The sequence below is a fragment of the Cyprinodon tularosa genome, unplaced genomic scaffold, assembly GCF_016077235.1.
Source record: "Cyprinodon tularosa strain WSP-4 unplaced genomic scaffold, ASM1607723v1 ctg873, whole genome shotgun sequence".
NCBI classification, from domain to species: Eukaryota; Metazoa; Chordata; class Actinopteri; order Cyprinodontiformes; family Cyprinodontidae; genus Cyprinodon; species Cyprinodon tularosa.
In genome coordinates, this window is record NW_024039644.1 from 274,598 (window position 1) to 299,450 (window position 24,853).

At 37.2% G+C, this 24,853-nt stretch overlaps 1 protein-coding gene across 2 annotated transcripts; it reads left to right on the forward strand.

Moving 5' to 3' along the window:
- The first annotated feature begins 418 nt into the window (after window positions 1–418).
- Window positions 419–22,349, forward strand: LOC119775481 (neuronal acetylcholine receptor subunit alpha-3-like). 2 transcript variants are annotated; one of them, XM_038273477.1, is made up of 8 exons: window positions 419–685; window positions 9,340–9,479; window positions 10,166–10,210; window positions 11,727–11,836; window positions 14,070–14,277; window positions 15,746–16,357; window positions 17,649–17,909; window positions 20,622–22,349. In XM_038273477.1, exons 1-8 carry the CDS (start codon window positions 484–486, stop codon window positions 20,745–20,747), a joined length of 1,704 nt encoding a protein of 567 aa, XP_038129405.1. In that variant the 5' UTR covers window positions 419–483; the 3' UTR covers window positions 20,748–22,349. The 2 variants fall into 2 exon arrangements, with proteins under 2 accessions (XP_038129405.1, XP_038129404.1); XM_038273476.1 differs by having other exon boundaries at window positions 420–685; window positions 17,646–17,909.
- The last annotated feature ends 2,504 nt before the right edge of the window (window positions 22,350–24,853 follow it).

Below are 24,853 nucleotides of genomic sequence, written 5' to 3' on the forward strand. Positions count from 1 at the left end.
TGGGAACAGTCTTCTCTGCGTAAAGCGGCGCACTGCTGCTGTTTAGTGGCTGAGGATAGACACCGCAAGCCAGAAGCTCCTCAGAAAACCTCCCAGCTTCTCGTAAAAGTGAAGCTTTGTTCTACAGAGAAACGATTCTAACTTCAAGTGAAAAATAAGGCAGTCAATCAGGATCATAAACAGGAGTTTAAATTAAACAGGCGCTTAGTGATGCTGACATGCTTATTTTCTTACTATCTGCTTTTACAGTTCATCTCCCATCCCTTTTAGGTAGAAACTTTCATGAACTCGAGATCCTACATATATAATTCAAACATTTATAAAGTTTGCATGAACTAATCAATAATTTTCTTTGACCTTATTAAGTTTAAACACGCAGGGAGCATCTATATCTGTCCATTTGCTGATCTGTAAAGCAGTCCGTGGATGCGCCAAAGTGGAGCTGCGTCTCCATAGGGGAGGGATGAATCCAGTCAAGTTTGGATGGAAGAGCGCACGGTCACAGAAACACCGACTGCACCAGGAGAGACACCGAACATTTCCCTATGCACCTTATTTCTCTCAGTGGTCACGCTGACTGCTGCGCTGGGCTTTTGTTTTAGTAAATTGAGAGGAACACAGGAGGAAAAGATGCTTTCATTGAGGTGGTCTTTGCTGTTTCTTCTAATCGTTTTGCAAACTCAAGGTAAGTGGTTTAGCTTAAAGAAAAAAAAACTGCAAATGTGCAGCAATCTATGCTATTAAAGAAATAGTTTCGAATAAACTGAGCGCGTGAATGAGCGGTCGCTCTTAATAGATTATATTTTTCTTATTGAAAGGTAGAAAACCTCTGAGTTTGTTTGCATTTTTATTTATTTTTTTTGGCTGATCTAAGTTGAACTTTTCTCCTACTGAAACGTTGCAAACACTGATTTGGTTTCTTGTAAGTAAGGCTTTTCATAATTAGGAATCAAAAAAATCAATTTAGATATTAATGAGCATTAAAACTGTTCCCAATGACATTAACTGGGTCACTGAGAGAAAAGCAATAAATTGCAAATACATTTCGATGAAGGCAAATTTTGCTCAAGGCAAGATTTCATGAAACCAAAACAGATGAATAATCTCTTCAGAGGACGTGTTCTCCCGGCTTTATTCTTCCCCTTGGTGAGGTAGAATTATTCAGGGCATGTGCCTTCACTGTTTATTCTGGCAAAGGGGAGATATGTTGTCTTCAATCAGCAGACTGAGTCAGCTGAAGGCAAAAGATATAAAACCTTCTCACAGCATGGGATGTCACTGCATAAATCTAATGACCTTAGTTGCTTAAGATCATAGCTCAAATATAAAACAGCTCCCATACGTTTTCGCTCGTGTTAAAATGTGTGGTGTTAAACTTTGAAGTAATTTAAATATATATTCTCTTATTTTGTGATCTCTTTGACAACTATGGTTCAATTGTTTATTTCTAAGAAGTTCTATCAGGTTTGTCTTTAAGGAATTTAGAGAAACACAAACGGGTCAGTAAACATGAGTTTGACCTGAGGTAGACATAAAGAAAAGATCTGGGAAAAAGAACCCCTGAAAAAGTCAAAGGGTAATAAAGAACCAACAGTAAGGAGTAAAGGAAAAAGGGCAGATAGACTGACATTCTTTAGTTTGGCTAGAAGGACGGGGCATTAATGGGACAAGAGGAAAGGCAAGGCAAAACCAAAATTAAAGGGGTGGTGGTGTTGTGGAAGAAAAAGGATCTAAAGGTGTTAGAATTCATCCAAAATCCTAATCACTGACCATTGCTGAGCTGAGAGCTTGGTTCTGAGCTGCAGGAACACTTGGAACGCACAAACATTTCAATGCTGTGGCATATCAAAGCCTAATGGCTAATATTTGCTCCTGGGGCATAAACAGCAGCTATCTGATTCATGCATGGTGGCAGATTGTCTTTCTTCTGGTTTATCAGCCTTCATGCATAACCCTAAAAGATTATTCACTCTTTCTCTGTTTTTCTTCAAAGACTCGTAATTAATCAGACCTTCTCTAATAATAGTTGCTGGTGGTTTAGAACTATTTCTAAACCAGCAGCAATTATAAACTTGTCTTTCTGATTTTAGTTGCTGTTTAAGACAAGTCTGTAAATTCCAACCACTTGAAAAGCACATTTGTTAAAGGACAGCCGAGATAAATCCGTTGCCTTCCCTGGTATTACCTGTACACAGAAGAGACTCAAGAATCTTGTTTATTATACAAAATGTAATGTTTAGAGATATCTTTTTTTCTTTCTGCTGGTGAGATGGCGTATTTTTACCAACTTTGTTCATCCCATTCTTAGGGCTTTTTTTGTTGTTTCCTTTTATGTTGGACGTTTCCCACTGCTGCATCGTTTGTTAAGCAGTTTTTTTTCCCCAGTATTGCTATTCTTGCCTTTTACATACTTTTTGGTGTCTGTTTTGACATTGGTGTTGACTCTTAGCTTTTAAGTTTTGTGCTTGTGTTACATTTGGTAGTTGGTTTCTGTCCCTTTAGAGTCACTCTCATGTCCACTTGGGATACATTCTCATTTATGCAGTCATTTGTATTTCTTTATTAAGTACTGCTGTTTACTCCACTTTTTAAACTCCTCTATTGTTAAATGAGATTGCAAAGTACGGAAATCTAAAAGTACCTCTAATAAAAATATAAACTAAGCACTAGAAAATTCAACCAGACAAAAAAATAGCATTTGAATATTTATTAAAGATAATTCCTGTGGATAATAGCACCCTGTCAGTGACAGGAACGGAAACCCCTGCAAATGGGTAATCAGGGTGATGGCAAGAAAACTCAGATTCAGAAAACAGGTTCAGCAAGGTACTCACACTCAGGAACAAACAGGTCTGGGGATGAGGCTTGAATCGGTGGTCAGAGAATGGAAGCAGGGTCAGAACTGTGATGGCAGATTCAGGTAAAGATATCCAAGTGCTGAGGCTTGAGGCAGGTGGTCAATAGGCAGAAATGGGCTTGTGGTCCAAAACATAAGATAGCAGAAGAATACATAAACAGGCATGTTATCAAGGTAAGGAATGAATGCTGGATATCTACTCACACAGTGGCTTTCAAAAATCTGGCACTGAGAGAGCAATGGTAGAGGTTTATAAAGCCAGAAGACAAAGTGAACTGGGTCACACTTAATGGAAGTCGCGATTGTTATCACAGGGCCACTTATCACAGTGAAGAGCAATAGTGATCAGTTAGACCAGAATCATAAAAGAACGAGAAATAAATACAGAAAAAATAAAAACAAATAGATGTTATGTTATGAAATTTGCAGATAAACACTATAGATAAAAAAATGCATAAAGGTTCAGTTTATTTGAGAAAAAAATTAGATAATTTGTGCAGCACCATCTCAAAATTAATGCCATCTCGAAAGAGTATGGCATGTATGGCATCCAATATTGAGCAGTTTCAATCAAGATGACACATTTTCTAATGGTAAGGCTACTATGGTAAGGCTACTCTAACTGTATGGGTTCTCTTCCATCCTTTATGACATAAAATTGGCTTATAGCTCCACTGTTTATTTTTTTATTTCCTAGACAGAGCAAACTATGGACCTAGATTATATCCACCTTTTTTAAGACACAAAGTATTTTAAAATCAGTACTTGTATGTTCCTTCGTGTTTCTGCTTCTGTCATATTGAACCCTCAGTCAGCTATTGCAGAAGGCCACTAACAGAGCCTGGTTCTGCTGGAGGTTTCTTCCTTCAAAATGGGAGTTTTCCCTCTCTACTATCCCTCAGTGAAAGGGATGGCTCCAGTTCTACTGTGGCCACATGCTCATCCAGAAGGAGCAAATCCTGCAAGGTCTGCGCTATCAGTCGGGCTTCCTTAGATTAAAAACTTTTAACCAATCTGTATGAATGTTTTGATTGAATTGTCTATGTACAGTGTCTTGAGATAACATGTTTTCTGAATTGCTGCTATATAAGTTAGCTAAATTGAAGTTGAATGATTCACTTGACTCCTGTTCATACATGTAGTCATATATTTGAATTTTCTTTGCAATTTTATGCTTTTAGCTGTACAGAATAGAGAGCCCCTTGCACTCAACCAGTAAAATTTGTCCATTTGTGCACTCAACAATCTTTCTGAACCTAAGAAGTCCATCTAAGAGTATGGACATACATTTTATGCAACAACAGACCACAGCCTGTGAACTGCTATGTAAAGGTCAATATGATGGTCATTATTCCTCAAACAGAAATAGGAATTGCATCTTATTTCTCACAGTTAAGTGTAAGTATGTATCAAATGTCCGAGTGTAAATACAAGTGGTAAATTGAAGCAGAATATCCATTAAGGTTGGATAGTAGTGAGGCTTAAGGGGGTTTTAAGGTAAATAATTGGGGTGTTTGTTAAACCAGAGGCTATATGAATGCATGACTGATGATCCAGTGAATTGTGGTGTGTGTTTCTGCAGCTGTGTGGTGGAAAGGTTAAAATCACTGTAATATTTATAAAGCAGTGACACAGAACAAAAGGGTGTGTGGTATGTTTTGCAAACTGAGTCACAAAGACACATCCTGCTTCAGCCCTCGCAGTTCCGTCAGCATCCACAGTTTACCTGAAAACCAACAAGCCGTGGAAAATGTGGTTAATATGCAGTAGTTTAATTTAGATTTTGATCTAAAAACCAAATAGGGAGCTTAACCAAGCCTGTCTAAATTCTAAAAGGATAGGATGCCTACTTTTTTTTATACCAAAACATAAATCAGACTTATGGAGATCACTGAATATATGTTTTTGAGGTACAAATTACAACGGGAAAATACAAAAAGCACTAATATAAACAGCTGTTTACTTGGCAGGATAAAAAAAAAAAAGACTAACCTGCTGAGTTTATTTCCTGCTGTATTTATTTATATTCTTTTTCTCTTTGTAGTCTTCTTTTAGAATGGAAAAATTCCAACACATCATGTTTTTATATTTCAGCTGATGGTTTTCTTTTTTTCCTCTTTTTTGATTCAGTTTTCATTCTCATTTGCATTGCTTGCTATTGCTACATGACAGTTTTATCATAAAAAAACCTATGTGAGTGATGATAAAACTACTAATGTATCCCATATATATTTCTATTCAATTCAGTTTATCTATATACTGTAGCACTAATTCAAAACACCTGTAATCTCAAGGCACTTTACAGTTCAACAGATCATACAGTCAAATTGATTCAAAGTTTTCTATCTACGTAAAACCAGTTGATTGCATCGACTCATTGACTCGAAGGCAATCCCTCACACTAAGCATGCTTGTAGCGATAGTGCGTCGCTTCCAGGGGTCTTTCATTATCAGGATTGTTCTGCCCCTTAGTCAACCATTCCGGGTGGGTCCTGCTCTTCAAAAGCCAGGTCATTTGTGCTGCTAGGCGTTCATGGAGAGAAGTCAGTTTCTTCAGTCAGTAGGAGAAGATCATGTCTGGGCCTGGTGCTTTCCATTTTTTCATACCTGAGAGTCATCCAGGTCATGGATGAAAAGTTCAGTTTATGCAGCTGGGCGTGAAGTCTTTTGTAGAAGCCTTTTTGCCTCCCACCCAAGAGGCCTCTTCAGGTCTATCTGGTGGTCCAGAGCACTGGTGGTGTTAATCTCAGTGCTCCCCAGATGCCTAAACTGAAAATTTCAAGCCTGTTTCTGTGACGGTCGGAGTAGAGATCGTAGTTAGTGCTGTATTCACATCAGCCCGGAGATCATCTGGTAGCACCTTAAATTAGCTGGCCGTTGCCGGGGTACACAGGTTCTTATCTGAGCCATGATTTTATTTCTTAGGTCAGTAGTCCTCCTATTTAGTTGAGCTGGAATCATTGGGACCAATATCAGGAAGGTTGATGGTGGTCTTCTCATCTGACCTTGTATCTTCAAAAAAAACAATATCCACTATTGTCACATGTTAACATGTTAAACATCTATGTGATATGTGTGCACGAAAGGGCTTGATTTAATCCTCTTGGAATCAAAGGGTATGATTTAATGAGTGTATCTTCAGCAGATTGCTAGCTCTACCAGTGTGAGCATCATGACAGCAATATTTTAGGCAAAAGGCTTTTCTTTTTTATCTGACCAGTAATAGAAAATATACTGAATATTATTTATCTTTATGTAAATCCCTTTATTGTACCACAATGGGGAAATTCACTCTCTGCATTTGACCTATCCTCTTCACGAGCAGTGGGCTGTCATTGTGTGGCACCTGGAGAGCAGTGTGGGGTTATCTGTTTTGTTCAGGAACCCAGCGTGCAGGCTGTGGGGTAGGAACCAGGTCCTTGCAACCTTCTCAGAGCCCAGGCACACTGCTCTAACCACTTGGCCAACACTCCCCCAGTACACCTGTATTTCATATAATATATTTCTTGTCCTCCTCTCCTCTCGTACTCCTCTTAGCGCAGCGCTGGCACGGCACATACTAAGCAGCTATCAGACACTATGAACTCTGGATTCACATAATCTCCTGAGTGACATCTTAAGAAGGCTTTGCTTTCAGTTTCTCTCCTCTCACCTTTCACTCCTTCTTCTCATCTAGGTGTTTTTTCTGCTTTCATTTTATTTTGGTGTATCTCTTTTATTGTCTCTGGAGGGCTGTCATCAAGAGTTCATCAGCAACTGGCTTTATAGTGTCGTTGTTCTTCAGTACAGTGAAGAAGGGTTATATTCTGCCTTAGAAGAAGGAAACTTGAGAAAAAAAGGGTCAGTAGGATTTCATCAGTAAGATTTTAAGGAAGTCCGTTCCAATTAACAGGTTTTTACCTCTTATCTTCCTAGACTTAATTTAGGCAAATGATGATAGTATTTTAAAACTAATTTATTTTCTAAGAAAAATAATAAAAGCTACTCTGAAAAATTTCCATTTTTCTTTAGACAGAGGAAGCTCCTCAAACCTCATGAAATATTTATTTTAGTATTTTAGAACTCAAGAGCCTTTATTATCATTACAAACCTAGGGTGAAATTTTGTAAGGACACATGGTTTAGATTAAAAAAGAGATAAAAATATACACACAAAAATATATGGCACTCTGGGAGGAAAAATGGCTCACTTATAGCAGCTGAAAAAATACTTCTAGAAGTATCACATGGAATAATTATATAAATTCTCCTAGAAGTGTACATGGTGATGTAGCATGGTGAACTGAATTTATATAAAGTGCAACTTGTGCTATAGCAGCCTATGAATGGCCATTGGTCATGAAATGGACTGCTTCAACAATGCAGTCTTATTAACTTGGTGACACCCATAATAATGTGAATAGTCCAATATTTTTCACTTAGCAGTTCTTTGTCGTTTTAGCTTTGTTTTGTGGTTCTAATCTTGTTGAAGACCAATGACCTGTGATTGAGACAAAGCTTTCTGATGCTGGACAGCACACTTCTCTCTAGCCTCACATGATAATCTTGAGATTTTAATGCACCCTGCAGAGATTGAAGACATCCTGTGGCAGAAAATTTGAAGCAGTTCCACAACACAACAGATTCTCCTCAAAGTATGACTGTATAGGGAAAGTGTTATTTTCTTGACATGCTTCATTTTTTCCATCTGTGAACATAGAGCTGATGGCCTTTTTCAAAAAGTTCAATTTTTTTCCCTAATCTGTCCATAAGACTGCCTCCAACAAGCTTTGCAGCTGTCAACATGTGGTTTGGCAAATTCTGGTCTGGCTTTTTATGACTTTCAACAATGGTGTCCTCCTTGGTCGTCTCCCGTTAAGCCCACTTTGGCTCAAACAGCAACGAATGTTGCAACCTGACACTGATATTCCTTCAGCTTGAAGTTCACCTTTAATCTCCAGAAGTTTTCCTGGGCTCTATTTTTTGCATTCATGTTATCGTTCTATTTGTCATCAGTATTCCTCCTATAGCCACGTACATCGAGTTTGGCTACACTTCCATCTTAAATTTCTGAATAGTGACAACCATTTAGCTGGGCGACCCACACACAAATGGCAGAAAGCCTTTGCCAAAAAAAAAAAAAAGAAAGCCTCTGCACACTTTCCAATTTTATCTAAAAGACAGCCAGGAACTGTTGATCCAAAAGCTTCCAGTCAGCATCCAGTCCTTCTTATACAGCCCAAAGCATTACCATATAAGGTGATGCTAGAACCACACTTGTCACCATATGCAGGAAATAAGAATATCCATTTTGGCTGACCCACACAGAAGAGTGAACAGATATAGAAATGGACAAATGCAACAGTTATTTAAAATAAAAAAATAAATCAATCTTCAACAGTCTGCATAATTTAATAAAAAAAACAAACAAGGAAATTCACTTTGCATTTAACTCATCCCCTTAGTGGAGATTAGTTGCACACCAATCATTTGCTCTGGACCAAATCACCAATGTTGTGCTAATTCCAAACCTCTCCTCGTTTCAACATAACTCAATCACTTCCCCCCAAAGCTATTTAATCAAATAAAACTCCACAATAAGGGTTTAGGTGAGATTGATCAACCTTCAAAATCTCAACAATGGACAGCTTTAGTGTTATTTCTTGGCTTAACATGCGTCACAGACTACACAATTACAGAAACAGAGAACATCGCTTGGAGTTTTGGCGTTACATCCATAGTTATCTGATATGCTGATCCTGCCTTTGAAACCACCTCTACCGGATCTTTACCAGAGTGATACACTGTATATACCAAGCGGCCTCGGAAGATGGGCGCTCACACTGAGTCTGGTTCTGCTGGAGGTTCCTTCTTGTTAATAGGGAGTTTTCCTCTCCACTGTCACTACAAAAATGATTGGTGAGAGGGATTCCTTTGAGTCAGTGATTAAATACAGTCAGCTGGATTTCTTTAAATGGAAACCTTTGAACCAATCTGACTGTATGATTTGGCTGAATTGTGATCACATGTTGTGGCACTATATAAATAAACTGAATTGGATAAGTATGGCTGGCTAGGCTCTATCATATACGTTGAACAAAATATAAACTAATTAATCAAATGTCTATATTAGCTTGATTACTTCTGCTTTTGGCCAACGCCAACAAGTAATTACACATCTTAGACTTGTTTCAATAAAAGGTTTTACTCCAACGGTTTGAAGAAAAAGCCTTAAAGACTCCAATATCACAAAAATAGCCAAACTCCAAAAAGCTATTCAATGAAAATCTGCATTGAACATTAGGAAATCAAAAAGCCTGGCTTCCTCCAGTTCACTCAAAGTCATGACTAAATCTGATTAGACTAATTATAGAGAGAGTTGCAACCGATCACAGTTTTTCATTGAACTGTTTTTGCTTGTATCTGATTTTTTCTTTTTTCCACACTTTGTTAGTCTTATGGTCTCAATTTGCATTTTGTTTTTCTTTTCTTTTTTAACTTCAGACTGTTTTGCATCTAAAGCGGAGGACCGACTTTTCAGGAAGCTTTTCAGGCGGTACAACCAGTTCATCAGACCAGTGGAGAATGTTTCGGACCCTGTTACTGTGGAGTTTGAGGTCTCCATCTCGCAGCTTGTGAAAGTTGTAAGTTTTCCATTCCTTGAAACATACTCTTGACCTACATAAAAAGGCAATGAGAGCAGAACTTAGTCCAGTGTTTTGAATGTTTTTTAAATGCTATGTACTAACACAGTTGTTTTCTTTTTGTGTATGTGTGTGCGGGGAGGGGGATGAGAATTTAGCTGCTACAAATTCTCATGTGAAAGGGCCCTTTTGTTCAAATCAATCAAAAGAAAATCTTTAGATTAAGAGGAACATTTCCTAAAGGAAACTTTTTGTTATTGGACTGACTTGCACCTATATATGCATGCTTGGCAAGGTGGGATCAATCTAGAGGGAGTGCACTGACCTGACTGTGTGGGTGTGATCTGATGAAATTGTCTTGTCTGTCTGTGCATGCATTCTCATGTGGCCGGGGTTGGCTGATGGGCTCCTGTGGGTGGCTTAGGTACAATCGTGAGAATCCCTGGACCGTAAATCAAACCTGGATGAGTAATATAGAGAATAGAAAAGAGGGGGTGACACTTTTACCTCTATATATTATTAAGATGACCTTTTCAGCTGGACAACTAATACTAGAGAGGACACAGAAAGGAGAAAGAACAGTTTTATTTTTTGTTATTCCCAGCAAGTTTAGCGGTTTTCCCATTCAAGCAACCTTTTTATACAATTTCAAATGGGGACTTTTTTATTCTCTTTTTTTTTTGCAGGATGAGGTGAATCAAATAATGGAAACAAATCTATGGCTCCGACACGTGAGTTCACAAACAGACACACAGATGCATCACATGTGTGAAAGTATGCTATATAGTTAAATCACTGGAGCCAGAGAGGTCAGAACAGTATCACGGTTGTACTTGCAACCATGTATAACATATCAGGAAGAGCATTCAAATACTTAAAAAGCAACAAATAAAGAACCTGAAAGCTCTTAAGCTAGCGATAAAATTAGCTTTATTACTTGAGACACTCTGAGATCTACAGTCCCAAGCATATATTCACAGTATATATATATATATATATATATTTATATATATATATTTATATATATATACTGCATAAAAAAATTTAATTTTCATTGCAAATGAATTAATTAAATCAAGTAATTTCTAGATAAAGTAAAACACCATACGGTTTCAGTGACAGTAAATTTGCCTTTTGATTGAAACTCATGGCCAGGATAATCTACGCCACCTGAGCCTATCAGGAATCAGCCAGGCAATCAAAATATAAAGTTGGTGGATGGATAAATGGAAAAACCAGTGTAGCATGCACTGGTTAATTAAAAATCTTCTGGGTCATGACTGGGTTATTAATCCATCTCGCTAATGAATAAATTCATATTTAGCGGCATTCAAATAGCCAAGGCTGATGGATCCACAGCTCATAAAACGTCACCTGCAGGTGTGTGAAACAGTAAGAGTGTGCAATAATCCTTTAATTGTCAGCAAGGAATTTATTCATAGTTTCACTCTTCTCTTCGTATATATATATATATATATATATATATATATATATATATCTGTTGTAGGGATTTTTGACTCTGTATAAATTATAGTTGATAAATTTGTCCTGAAGAAGGAGCAAATGAAACTGCTCTGTGAAATTTGATCACACAGTAGTACACATACAAGGCTTTTAAGAAGCAGAAAACAGTTTCTTGTTTCTTAAAAGCCAAATACATTTTTCTTTTTATTTCTAAAGAGATTTTTTGCTCCCAGTCACCAGTTTACAAGTTAGATATTTCTGATATCTACCCAATTCCAACAAAAAAAAAATGTATGTGTAAAAACTTGCTTAATCGCTTCTTGAATGAGTTCCTTACATGTAAACAAGAAGTTGCTTCCCAAGATTGGTAATATAAATTTTACACTTTAATATGTGATATAAACATAATCGATCCTTAATCTTTCAGAAATTGGGAGGATGACCTGAAAAAATTGCCTCTGATTTCATAAACCAGCATATTTAGCTCTTTCATCTGCTCCATTTTTAATAGTTCTTTAAGACAAGACAAGAATGCAGCCAGGGAGGTAATATATTTTAATATGATTTTATCCAGTATTTAATTAATACTGAAAAAACGATGATGCTATTTTATGCATTTCTTTACTCCTCATTTATAAGAATCCCATGCAATATTAATGGAAGTATTTTTTTTCAGGAGTTCCTTACAAAATCCTGCAGTATCATTACACAGAGAAAATTAGACATAGAATGAGAAAAACTACAGTATAATATTTTCAAAATATTTTGATGTTTCTCTTTCAGATTTGGAATGACTACAAGTTAAAATGGAAGCCAGCAGAGTTTGATGGAATAGAATTCATCAGAGTTCCATCAAACAAGATTTGGAGACCTGACATAGTTCTCTACAACAAGTGAGGCTTTCACCTTTATCTGTCAAAATTCTTCTGTACTTGTCACGCCTTAGCTTTGAGTTGGACCAAAATGCAGAGACAGAGAAAGCAAATTGTTTTTTTTTTATTTTTAAGGAAAAGCAAGTAACAAAATAGGTGAAGAAGTTGTTGGTGAAGATTCTCAGTCATCCAGGTCATACTCATTCCAAAAAAAAAAGAAAAACAATCCAGTGGACTTTGTTTCTAACCAAGTCTTGTTGGGCTACTGTATAAAACCTCGAACACAACGCTATTCCTGACATTTTGAATTGAAAAAGCTTTTTGGATAGGAAGCGAAACATCTTCAAAGTTGGAAACGCGGTGTAGAAATTACAAAAACAACAGGAAACATAGGGAGTCAGAGAAGAACAAAAAAACAGGAATCCCGAGAGTAGCAGGAGCAGAGAAAATACCAGGTTGATAACCATAAGAACCACTGAGGAGAAAGAGCAATAGAACAGCTTCTAGATACTCGGTCTGAATCCCAATCTGGCCCCTAAAGACTTGCCCTAAGCACTAACCCTCTGTTTGCATGTTCCTTTGGAAGGTCTGCCACATTAAGGGCTTTCCCAAACCATGTAGTGGGTAAGGCTAGTGGACGATTCAGCCCTTAAATAGCATGTCTGCATCAGTGCAGGCTCACTGGAATTTGGAAGCAGGTGTAAGAGCAAACTAGTGGTGGCGGAAAGATGTGCATTCAAATGAAAGTTATGCTGGTTTCTGCATCTTCATCACACTGACAGAAAATCACAAGTTAGGAAATAGAAAAAATGATGTCATGAATCCCTAAATGGAAGGTCCTCTTTGAAATAGTTTTATTTGACTGGTTAGTGACTGGGGAGTGTTGGTCTAGTGGTTAGAGCAGTGGGCTTGTGCTCTGAAATGGTTGCAAGTAACCGGTATTGTCCCCACAACCTGTACCCTGGGTTCCTGAGTAAGACCCTAAACCCCACACTGCTCCCCGGGCCCCACACAATGGTAGCCCACTGCTCCCCAAAGGGATGGGTTAAATGCAGAGATAAATGTCTACAATGTGAGAACAATAAATGTAAATTACCAATAGATTTATTTTTAAGAAAATGCCAAATGTTTGCTGTTATGTTAACCTGTGCCAAAGAGATACAGCTATGAACACGCTTTATGAATGACTGCATTCCCTCCAGTGAAAGGGAATGCAGTCATTCATAAAGCGTGTTCATAGCTGTAGCTCTTGTGATTTTCTGTCAGTGTGATTTAACTGGGAGTGACATTTGATAGTTAGGGGGTAGTGTTTAGGGCAGTTTAGGATTGGGCTGCACTGGAATTTGGTTGTGGGTTTAACAGCGATTTTATAGTGGAGGACACATGTTCCAAAGGTTTGCTGCATCTTTGTCACATTGACAGCAAATTAGGAAAAGGAAAAACATGTAATTTATTACAAAAAGGTAGGTCCTCTTGAAATAGTTTTATTTGACTGTATCACTTTGTTTTCTAATGTTTGATTTCATGTCAACTTGCAACACAGAGCTACAGCCATGCACTGGATATCACTATGTAGCCATAGCAACAGTTGTTTTCATTTCGAGTGTATAAAGAGGACGTCTCATTCTCATTTATACCCCCCAGTCAAGATGCCTTCCACAGCTGCGAGTGTGACTTTATCGGGAATGACTCGATAGTGAAGGGATAGTGCATAGGGGCAGTCTGGGATTGGGCCAGAGCACAGAGAGAGTGGCAACAGGGAGCAAGGGAGAGTAAACAGGGAAACTAGGAAAATCTATCTAAAATTCACAAAGCACAAATTAAAGACAAGACTTACATAACCTAGAATAACTATGGAAATACCAAACTAATCAAGGAGGGAAGTCAGGAGAAAAAGGCAACAATAATCAAAACTAGAAAAAAACTCCAAAAATAACCCTAACAACCCTGATCCTGACAGAGCTGATATAATTTCTTTTAGGAACTGTTTTTTGACTACCTCAAAAATAAACAAAACTGAAAACTAAATTATTACTATCGAGAGCAAAAGCCAAGAAAGTTGTTCAGCTTCTGAAATATTTGAGTACTAATTTATAAAAAAAAAAAAAAAAGTTTAATATGATATGTTTAATATGATGATCCTCTTATTGGATGAAATATTTGCTTTTTCTTCATGTCCTACTAAACTCCACTTGTGTTATGTCCTTTCAATCCTTGGCTGCCTGGGAAATATATTGCTATCCCTACTGAACAGTGCTGTAGGTGACTTCCTTGTAGAGGACAAGACCAAAGCCTTGCTGAAGTTTGATGGCACGATCACCTGGGTTCCTCCTGCTATTTTCAAATCCTCCTGTCCAATGGATATCACCTACTTTCCTTTTGATTATCAAAACTGCTCCATGAAGTTTGGCTCCTGGACTTACGATAAAGCCAAGATTGACCTGGTACTCATCGGATCCAAGGTCAGTAGTTGCATCAAATTTCAAAAAAAAAAAAAAAAAAATTGAAATTGACTTCACAAAAAAAAAAAAAAAAAAATGCCTTTTTCCTCTTTTCAAATGACCTCTTTGAACACATTTAGGCATAAATATGTAAGAGCTTAGTAAAAGCTGGATGTAGGTGTGTCTCTCCCTCCAAACACCTGAATCCGATGTTTGAAGGACCTCCTCAGCATGCAGTCTAGTCCTGCTACTGACTTGATTATCTGTTTCAGCTTTGTTGAAGCAGAGACACAATAAAAAAGCTGCAGGATATCAGACCTTGAGGACCGAAATAGAGGAACCCTTGTCTAGACTTTGACTAAACCATTCTGATGTTCCTCACAATTCTATCAGTTTCTATGTAATTGCCCTGTTGGAAAGTGAAGGAGTTTAAAATAGCTTCTAATAGGTTTTCAACCTGGATCATCCTATATGTTTAGCCTAATCTTTTCTATCAAGTGATGGAAGCAATAGTTTCCACTCACCAATATTTTCTATCCCATTTCTAATTGCTTTATGGCAAAGTTGAAATCATGTTAAAATTAAACTGGAAAACTAATAACTTCTGAAACTAATTGGGTAAACTTTATAGGTAGTTTCCAGGGGCTCAGTTAAACAACCCCCTGTTTTTTTCTTTCATATATCAATCTAATCACACTGTTTGTAAAACTGCTTTGGAATTTACAATAAAGTGCACCAATTTAATTGATCCACCATGAGCAAATGTAACTTGTATGCAAGCACTACACTAACTTTCAAGAATTAATTAAAACATGGATCCTAATGGAATTTGTTAGATCAAGCTTTAGGACAGCAATGAAACACACACACAGCATGCAACTTTAGTAGACACTGCTCAGAGATGACTTGCCGGTGAAGAAATCAGGCATTAGAGAATAAAAACAAATTAATATGCATCTCAGTAAAACAAAGCAAAATAACAAAACATGATTTTGAAATTCACTTCAATATAACAAAAAGTGAAATTCCTTTGAAAATAAATCTGAACACACACAAACAACAGTGGAAATTATTGTTACTAAATGTAAAGCAGTCAATAATATTACTACTTTTTCGAGGTACAACCTATAATTTCTATAAATATGAATTACTATGTGAATAAGAAGATAATAAAAAATGGATTCCATGATTTATCTCTGCATATGAAACCCAGCTATTTCCTTGTCTTTTTTGAATACTCTGGCTGTTTCGTAACGGCTTTGGTTGTATTTAATTTGCCTTTAATCTTTTATCAACTGTAGATAAACATCCTTGCAAAGATGGTACTCTAGTGGCTTCACATTTATGATTTTATTACTATGCTTTTAACGTCCCTCTGAGTTAGTTTTATATAATAAACCTGATTTAAAATGAACGATCTCTTAAGCCTTTGTCTGTTGCTGTTCTTGTAGTTGATTATTCAGTTTTTAAAATTTGACCCGTTTCCTAGGTAAACCTGAAGGACTTCTGGGAAAGCGGGGAATGGGAAGTCATTGATGCTCCAGGCTACAAACATGACATCAAATATAACTGCTGTGAGGAAATCTACACGGACATCACATACTCCTTCTACATCCGGCGCCTGCCTCTGTTCTACACCATCAACCTCATCATCCCCTGCCTCCTCATCTCTTTCCTCACAGTGCTGGTTTTCTACCTCCCATCTGACTGTGGAGAGAAGGTCACGCTCTGTATCTCTGTCCTGCTCTCCCTCACTGTGTTCCTGCTTGTTATCACAGAGACCATTCCCTCAACGTCACTGGTCATCCCTCTCATCGGAGAGTACCTGCTCTTCACAATGATCTTCGTCACACTCAGCATAGTCATCACTGTGTTCGTACTAAATGTGCACTATCGCACACCAATGACCCACACCATGACATGTTGGGTGCGGTCGGTATTTCTCAAAGTGCTGCCAAGGATTATGCTAATGCGTAGGCCTATTGATGAGGAGGGTAAGGCCGGGTGGTTGGAAAGCAGTGGGGAAGCAGGAGGAGCTGGAGGGGGAGGAGGAGGCGGTGGAGGGAAAGGAAGGAAGAAGTGCAAGAGCAGCTTAAAACAGGTAAGGGATACCTACTTTTTAACTGGTAGTCTGCTTAAGAAAAACTCATCCTGGTGAGTTTTGTTTTTTTTAAAGTTTTAACTAACTCAAAAAAGAAATATAAATTTGTATTGTAGAAAATGGTTTTAATGACATTCTATCCTTAAAAACAATTAACCCTACTTAAATCAAATAACTTCTGGAGGAGACTTCTTGGAGCCATCGACCAATCTTTTCCATGGTGCTATAGAAAGTTTGACACCTTCTACAAGGTCATATTAATGAGACCATGATCTGGGCTTTAACTTGTCATGGAACATATCAGTTATGGATTCATATTTTTACATCATCTGACATCAGGCTTGTATAAAATCTTTGCCTCTTAATATATTAAAAGTCACTTGTTTCACTATAACTCCTGCATAATTCCTGAAGCCTATACATTTAGCATTTCTTCTAATGTATTACCTTCATCTCTATGTTGAAGTAAAATATACTGGCCGCAGTGCTGTCAAATGTGGGCTCTCTGGTGGTTTTAATCAATAAGGGTGTTGAGAGGATCCTGCTAACCAATCATGGTAAACAGGTGTTGTCGATGATTTACAGTGAAGGTCATGAGGTTCGTTTTCATCAGCTTTTTCAAATGTGTATTTTGAAATATAACATAAAAAAACATGAATAAATCATCAAATTCAAATAAACTCCCTCACATTCACAAAGAGTTAGTTAGTTTGAAATGGGTTTTTGCTTTTGCAAAAAAAGGGTTGATTCACAATATGGGAGATGGTAACACTTTTTTCGAATCAGCTCTGACGTTGCAAACTTTTAATCACAAGGCTGATCAGCTGTGTCTGCTGTAGGCGTCTTCCTAAATTTTCAGATTATGCACGAAAACATGGCTGGAAGCTACATCGACATCACTAACCAACATGTTGATGTTAGAACAATTTGTCTTATAGCAACACATTCATTAAAACTTCCCTCCATTACTTATGGCAGCCTCCGCTTTCTGCTTATTACAGCAAAGCATGACGACGTACTGTATGACGACATAATGCTATGTGTTGTTTGGTTAATTTACTTTAAACCAAATGGAAACCCCATAAATTTGCATTTCCCTTTTTTTTCAAATGTTTTAAACTTTGCTTAAAATTAGCACTTTAGTTGTAGGGGAACGTGGCTAGAGTGGTTTTCCATTGCCTGGTTTTGTCAAATCTGAAAGGACTGATTCATAATCACTCAAGTGTCAAGTAATACTTTTACACGACAGATGGTTCTGTAGGTCCTAGATCTTCTTGTTTTCCCCCAGCAGGTCGGAGGAGGATCTCTCAACTGTCTGGAAGTCAGTGGGGATACTAAGCTCTCGACCATGGAGGGCTGCACTAGCAAGAAATGTCCTTGCCCCGGTCTGCATGTGAGGGAGATCCCAGAGACACCAGAGTTGGGAAAGCTGAGTCCACAGAGCATAAACACAGTGATGGCCTTCTCTGTAGTCTCACCTGAGATCAAACAGGCCATTGAGAGCGTCAAGTACATAGCCGAGAACATGAGGAGTCGAAACAAGGCTAAAGAGGTGATGGCTTCTTTCTGCTTTTCAAATTTTTTTGCTGATGTTGACTTTACACTCTAAGATTAGATTATTGCACATAAAGGTTTGGGGTGCAGTCAGTGTCATGTGTGCTAATAAAGAGAATGAGAAATCCCTCTCTGCAGCTTTCAAATTATACTTTTTATGAATCTAGAGGGATTTTTGGCAGTTTAAAAAACAGGGGTAATGGTTTTATTTTTTAACCGTCTACTGTAATACAGAAAAACAACAAAAAGAAAAGCAGCCATTTAGGTGTTGATGTGTGGTAAATATTATTTACCCCAAAAAATTACATTAAAGGAAACTCATGGATGTGTTAAAATTGTGTTTAAATCTTAGATTGACCATCTTGTATTTAAAAAATCTATGAAATGAATTAGTGAGGCACAACGTAAAGACAGCCTAGAAAGAGTGATTATGAGAACAATTTAGCTGATTACTCTGTGTGTACAGACAAGAACAGTTTTTAAAATGTTTAGTTTTACATTTGAACTCTCTGTGTTGCTGTTGTCATCATATTATAAAACCAAATATTACTTTGTTGGTTTTCCAGAGAAATCTTAAAACCAATTCGCACAAAAAATAACTTTCTCTCTCTGTTATACAGGTGCTGGTCATAAAATTAGAATATCATGAAAAAGTGGATTGATTTCAGTAATTCCATTTAAAAAGTGAAACTTGTATATTATATTCATACATTACATACAAACTCATATATTTCAGATGTTTATTTTGTTTAATTTTGATGATTACAAATGACAACAAATGAAAATCTCAAATTCATCATATCAGAAAATTAGAATATTGTGAAAAGGTTCAAAATTGATGGCCCCTGGTGCCACACTCTAATCAGCTAATTAACTCAAACCACCTGCAAAAGCCTTTAAATGGTCTTTCAGTCTAGTTCTATAGGCTACACAATCATGGGGAAGACTGCTGACTTGACAGTTGTCCAAAAGACGACCATCGACACCTTGCACAAGGAGGGCAAGACACAAAAGGTCATCGCTAAAGAGGCTGGCTGTTCACAGAGCTCAGTGTCCAAGCACATTAATAGAGAGGCGAAGGGAAGGAAAAGATGTGGTCGAAAAAAGTGTACAAGCAAGAGAGATAACCGCACCCTGGAGAGGATTGTGAAACAAAACCCATTCAAAAATGTGGGGGAGATTCACAAAGAGTGGACTGCAGCTGGAGTGAGTGCTTCAAGAACCACCACACACAGACGTATGAAAGACATGGGTTTCTGCTGTCGCATTCCTTGTGTCAAGCCACTCTTGAACCACAGACAGCGTCAGAAGCGTCTTGCCTGGGCTAAAGAGAAACAGGACTGGACTGCTGGTGAGTGGTCCAAAGTCATGTTCTCTGATGAAAGTAAATTTTGCATTTCCTTTGGAAATCAAGGTCCCAGAGTCTGGAGGAAAAGAAGAGAGGCACTTCATCCACGTTGCTTGAAGTCCAGTGTAAAGTTTCCACAGTCAGTGATGGTTTGGGGTGCCATGTCATCTGCTGGTGTTGGTCCATTGTGTTTTCTGAGGTCCAGGGTCAACGCAGCCACATACCAGGAAGTTTTAGAGCACTTCATGCTTCCTGCAGCTGACCAACTTTTTGGAGATGCAGATTTCATTTTCCAACAGGACTTGGCACCTGCACACAGTGCCAAAGCTACCAGTACCTGGTTGAAGGACCATGGTATCCCTGTTCTTAATTGGCCAGCAAACTCTCCTGACCTTAACCCCATAGAAAATCTATGGGGTATTGTGAAGAAGAAGATGCAATACACAAGACCCAACAATTCAGAAGAGCTAAAAGCCACTATTAGAGCAACCTGGGCTATCATAACACCTGAGCAGTGCCACAGACTGATCGACTCCATGCCACGCCGCATTGCTGCAGTAATACAGGCCAAAGGAGGCCCAACTAAATACTGAGTGCTGTACATGCTCATACTTTTCATGTTCATACTTTTCAGTTGGCCAACATTTCTATAAATCCTTTGTTTTTATTGGTCTTCAGTAATATTCTAATTTTCTGATATGATGAATTTGAGATTTTCATTTGTTGTCATTTGTAATCATCAAAATTAAACAAAATAAACATCTGAAATATATGAGTTTGTATGTAATGTATGAATATAATATACAAGTTTCACTTTTTAAATGGAATTACTGAAATCAATCTACTTTTTCATGATATTCTAATTTTATGACCAGCACCTGTACAGTTTAAATGAATTGCTCAATGGGCTACAAACGCAGCAGCAGTTCGATTGCTTAAAACTGTAGGCCAAAAAACATTCTGTCAGAATTACAGACTAGGAGCTGCGGTCAAAATTAGCTTCAGGGAATAGACTGCTTTGAGAGTTAACAATGCTGTTAGAACTGAGTGTGTATTTAAGGCTCGTCCTCTTTTTCTGTGAGATTTAAGGAAAGAGGAGGAAATCTGAAGAGGAAACAAAATCATTGATATGAAAAAGCTGAGGCTCAAACTGATTTTCAAATTTATTGATGCTGTGGATTGAGTTTGACTATCATAGGTATTTATCAATGTATAAATAGCCGTTTAATTTTATATTGACTCTCTTTTAGTGCTCAGTTTACTCTTATCCTGACCTTACCCATTTGTCATTTTTGCTATTATATCTTATTATGTTAAAAACTACAACTACATTTTTTTTTTTGCCTTCTTTTCTACTCATAGGTGGAAGACGACTGGAAGTATGTGGCTATGGTCATTGACAGAATCTTCCTCTGGGTCTTTGTGACCGTGTGCATCCTGGGGACCATGGGCCTGTTTATCCAACCTCTTTGTGGTTTTGTCTCCTAAACATCTTAAAACTTAGGGTTCTCAGTGACAGTTTGATAATAATCACAAAACACTTATTTCTTGGTTAACTGATGGTAGGATGTGGCTCTGAGTCCTATAACACAACTGCATGTGCTGATTTCATTCAGTAATAATCAAGTGAAGTTAAAAGATGACATTATGAATACATTTATTATTATATAAAATATGACAATACATAAGGCTGTAATGCAGTAATTGGATATCTTTGACAGCTCATTACTTTGACATAACTGATAATGTCTGAATCCAAAGTCATGCACTCTTCTTTGTCAAAGTCTACTATTAAAAAAATAGTAAACAAATTATTTTTTTCAGTTTGAATTGAAACTAGCAGCACATTCAGTAACATTTTTGGGCTTGAACCTCCTCCAATATTTGCTAAAGAACTGAAGGTTTTTAGAGCCAACAAATGACAAACTCTCTCTAAATAACTGAACAAAACCGCCCTCCAACAAAGTACATAGCTGTTAAAGCAATATAAGCTTCTCAGTGTTATTCTCTGAGCCTCTGTTGTAACAGGCGAATCTAATTATTGTTTTCCTATAGTTTATTTATTTTTTCAAATTTTAAGTGTCTGGTTTTCCTTGCAGGCTTTTTTTTTTCAGGATGCTGTAATTACAAAGTATGTCATTATAGATGCCATGTCCTGTTGTCTTATAACGCATTGAATTGCCTTGTAAATGCTTTCTGAAATCATGCTTGATTAGTTTCTCTTAAAATAGCATCTCATTTATGATTTCATCAGAGGACTCTTAATGCCTGATTCCATGGCTAATAATTAAACCTATTTTCATTGTCAGTTAGGATTAGTCTTATTACTGAATGCAGAAGCGTATAAGATACATGCATGAGGGATGTGATGAATGCTCTCCCCTTGGAGCTTGGTTATACAGTGAATTAATGATTACTGTAACTAATAATAAATCAATATGTCTCTCTGCTTCTAATATGCTTTAATTGCACAATAGGACGGCTATTTGCTCAGTTTGAACTCTGCAAAAAGTACCAACAATTTATTAAATGCAAAACCAATTAAATCACTCTTCTTTCACTGCTTAAACCCATGGCCTATTTCATTAGGGGATCTTAAAAATAGGCCATGGCTTAAATTTCTGGATTACTTGTTAGCATTAGCACAAACAGTACACCAGCAGCCTCACAGCATATTTTAGCTGGATGATGTGGTGAATTTAAAGCTCAGATGACCAACTGTTGCAACCAGTAATGTAAAAATACTGTTTGCAACATGTGCTCCTTAAGCACGACACACTGGCCCCTTGGGGGAATGGATACTGTGCCAGCTAACATAACTAGAAAGAAGCCAAAACGGGCTGAGATTTACTGGAACTGGACAAATTTGGAAATGTGGTACAGGAACAATGAGCATACATTTTGAGTGTGGGATCAAGGCTCAGACTCTCAGGTCCATTACAAACTGGACCACTAACAGCACGACAGATGCGTTTTATGCTTATGCAGGAAGTACCCATAATTCAACAGTGCTATTCTTTAACCATAACAGTCAAAACTGCAGCCACCTCAGAGCAATGTTTTCCTGACGTCTTTATTATTAATTAACTGGATATATATATATATATATATATATATATATATATATATATATATATATATATATATATATATATATATATATATATATATATATATATATATATATATATATATTTTTTTTTTTTTTTTTTTTTTTTTTTTTTTTTTCTTTTTTATTTTACTAACTTGCCGCTGTAAAAGGTTTTCTGATTGGCTGTAAACTGTTTTCACTGACCTTGTTAGTCCACCGTAATCTCTCCTTTGAAATCGGGGTCTGTGTACCCTCTGTTTATGCTGTGGATACCCCATAGTCTGGCTGGCCAGGCTAATCCAGATAGGGATCAGAGCTTGGCATCAAGCACATGAAAGCATGGATACATCCTGGCTTGTCTTCATGCATGGCTGTTGGTGATATTATAACAATAGGTGGACATATTTAGCACACAACCAGTCCCTTAGTGCCACATCAATATTGTGAACATAAAAGTCAACCTGAGCATTTTTGCTGACCATAACCAGCACTTATATTTTAGCTGCATACCAATTGCTTCTACGGTCCATCTATTACAGCACATTTAGAACACATGTGGGATGTTTTGGTTTCACTACATAGAAGTGTAGCCAACCAATGAATAGTAAAAGCCAGAGGCCATCTTGTCAATCTGGACTAAAATCTCAAAATGTTTTTCTTATAACTTGTTGAAGCTATGCCACTGTCATGAAACTCTATGTCATGAAATAAATGTTTTTTTTTTTTGTGGGGGGGGCGTTTTTTTTTTTTTTTTAGAAATAAATGAAAACCTGAAGACCATATCTAAAACAGACATTAATGATTAATGGACATGTTTGCATAGTGTTAATGTTAATGCTCTTTCTGTATCTTGTTTTTTTGTTGTTTTGTTACAATGTTTATAATTTATTTAAATAAACTTACATGCTTTTTTCCTTGTTTAAAGTTTCCATGTGGATGCATGTACTGATATTTTGTCTGAAAAATCTACAATAATTCCACAATATTTCTTTGATGGATCTGTTTCGACAATCCTTTTTTCCTTAAGTTGAGATAGTTTGTAATAACCAGTGTCATCCCAAGTCTTTGAGAGTACAACAATGCATATTGGATATTTTTGGGGATGTTTGCTCAAATTTTCAAACAAGTAGTTGTTTTCATTTTCTTCTTTTTAGTCCTCTTACTTTATTCTTACCAGGGAATGTATGTTGATGTTTAACACAAGAATGCTCATGATATAGATATAAACACAAGAATGTAAAAGTTAATCTCTTTAACCAAAAGCTCTGTAGCAAAACAGAGCCTTTAAATGCAGTCTTCACATTTGAAAAGGTTTCCATTTTGAATAATGTATGTGTACAGGAATTACAGGGGTCTAATTCCCAGTCTTCTTTTGTCGGGATGAATTACCGTATGTATTACCTTAAGTCTTGTTTGTTCTTTAGATATTGATTTAATTGTTTGTTTAATGAATAACAATTTAGAGCTACAGTAAATAAGGACCATGCTACTGCAAGTTAATTATTTGAATTATTAATCATAGAATAGGTCAACCTGTCAGTTTCTATGGTAGTAGTTACATTGGCCAGCAATGGGCATGTGGTTCATATGGCATGTCCAAACTCTGACACTGACTCAACAGGCAAATAAATTGTGTATAATTAAGAATTAAATGTACTACTCAGAATCAGAATGCCTTTATTGCCATTATACTCAATACAATGAGATTTTCACTTATGACATCACAGTTTCCTTAGTTGAGGTGAAAAGGAGATCCTTAACAGTATGATGATTTATTTGTCTTTTTATAAGGTAGAGCTATCTGATGTTTCTAACTTAATAAATCTGCACTGGCATAAAACAATAATAATAGTTTTAACCTGGAGAGACTCACAGGGAGGCAAGTGACATGAATTTGTATTGACATTTTTGGCACTAAGACCCTCATAGAAGATATGAAGCTTAGTATTGATGATGATAATTATATGGGCAAATTTAGGAGAATGAGATGTCTTCTCCTCAGGGCCTTGAGACTGGTGGTGGACATTTAAAATAAAGAAGAAGGGAGCTGAATTAGGAGGAAGACCAAGGGTGTGGAACGGGCTACAGCAGATTGGAGACAGGAACTTGACCCTGATGAAGGAGCCTTTAAAGGAAATTCCTGGATGCTATTAGCAGTTGAGGAGGCCTGGAGAGACGGAGAAGATTGGCAGTGGTAGATGGCATGGCAGTCTGGATGTGCAGGTAAGCTGGCAGACTTTTCAGCATTGAAAGTATGCCAAGGCTCAAATAAATCAAACAATTATTGTTAAGGACTTCATATATGAAATTCTTTAAAAAAGATGCAGAGGTTCTGCAGGGAGATAATTTGGATAACCAGACTGGTGCAGCATGCCAGATCTTTTGTTGCAAATTTGTGAAATGTATAGTTTGTGGAGGCTTAAGGGTTGATTAACTGCCCGTGCAGTTTTATTTACAGAATCTGCAATATGTGGGTCATTTACAATGATCGCTGCAAACGAAG

What these genes read in the sequence shown, in the direction of transcription:
- LOC119775481 (XM_038273476.1), top strand. Translation starts at nt 484, where the DNA reads ATGGAAGAGCGCACGGTCACAGAAACACCGACTGCACCAGGAGAGACA. An exon ending in AATCGTTTTGCAAACTCAAG is followed by an intron (nt 686 to 9,339) that starts GTAAGTGGTTTA and finishes TTTTAACTTCAG; the next exon opens with ACTGTTTTGCATCTAAAGCG. An exon ending in GTCGAAACAAGGCTAAAGAG is followed by an intron (nt 17,910 to 20,621) that starts GTGATGGCTTCT and finishes TTCTACTCATAG; the next exon opens with GTGGAAGACGACTGGAAGTA.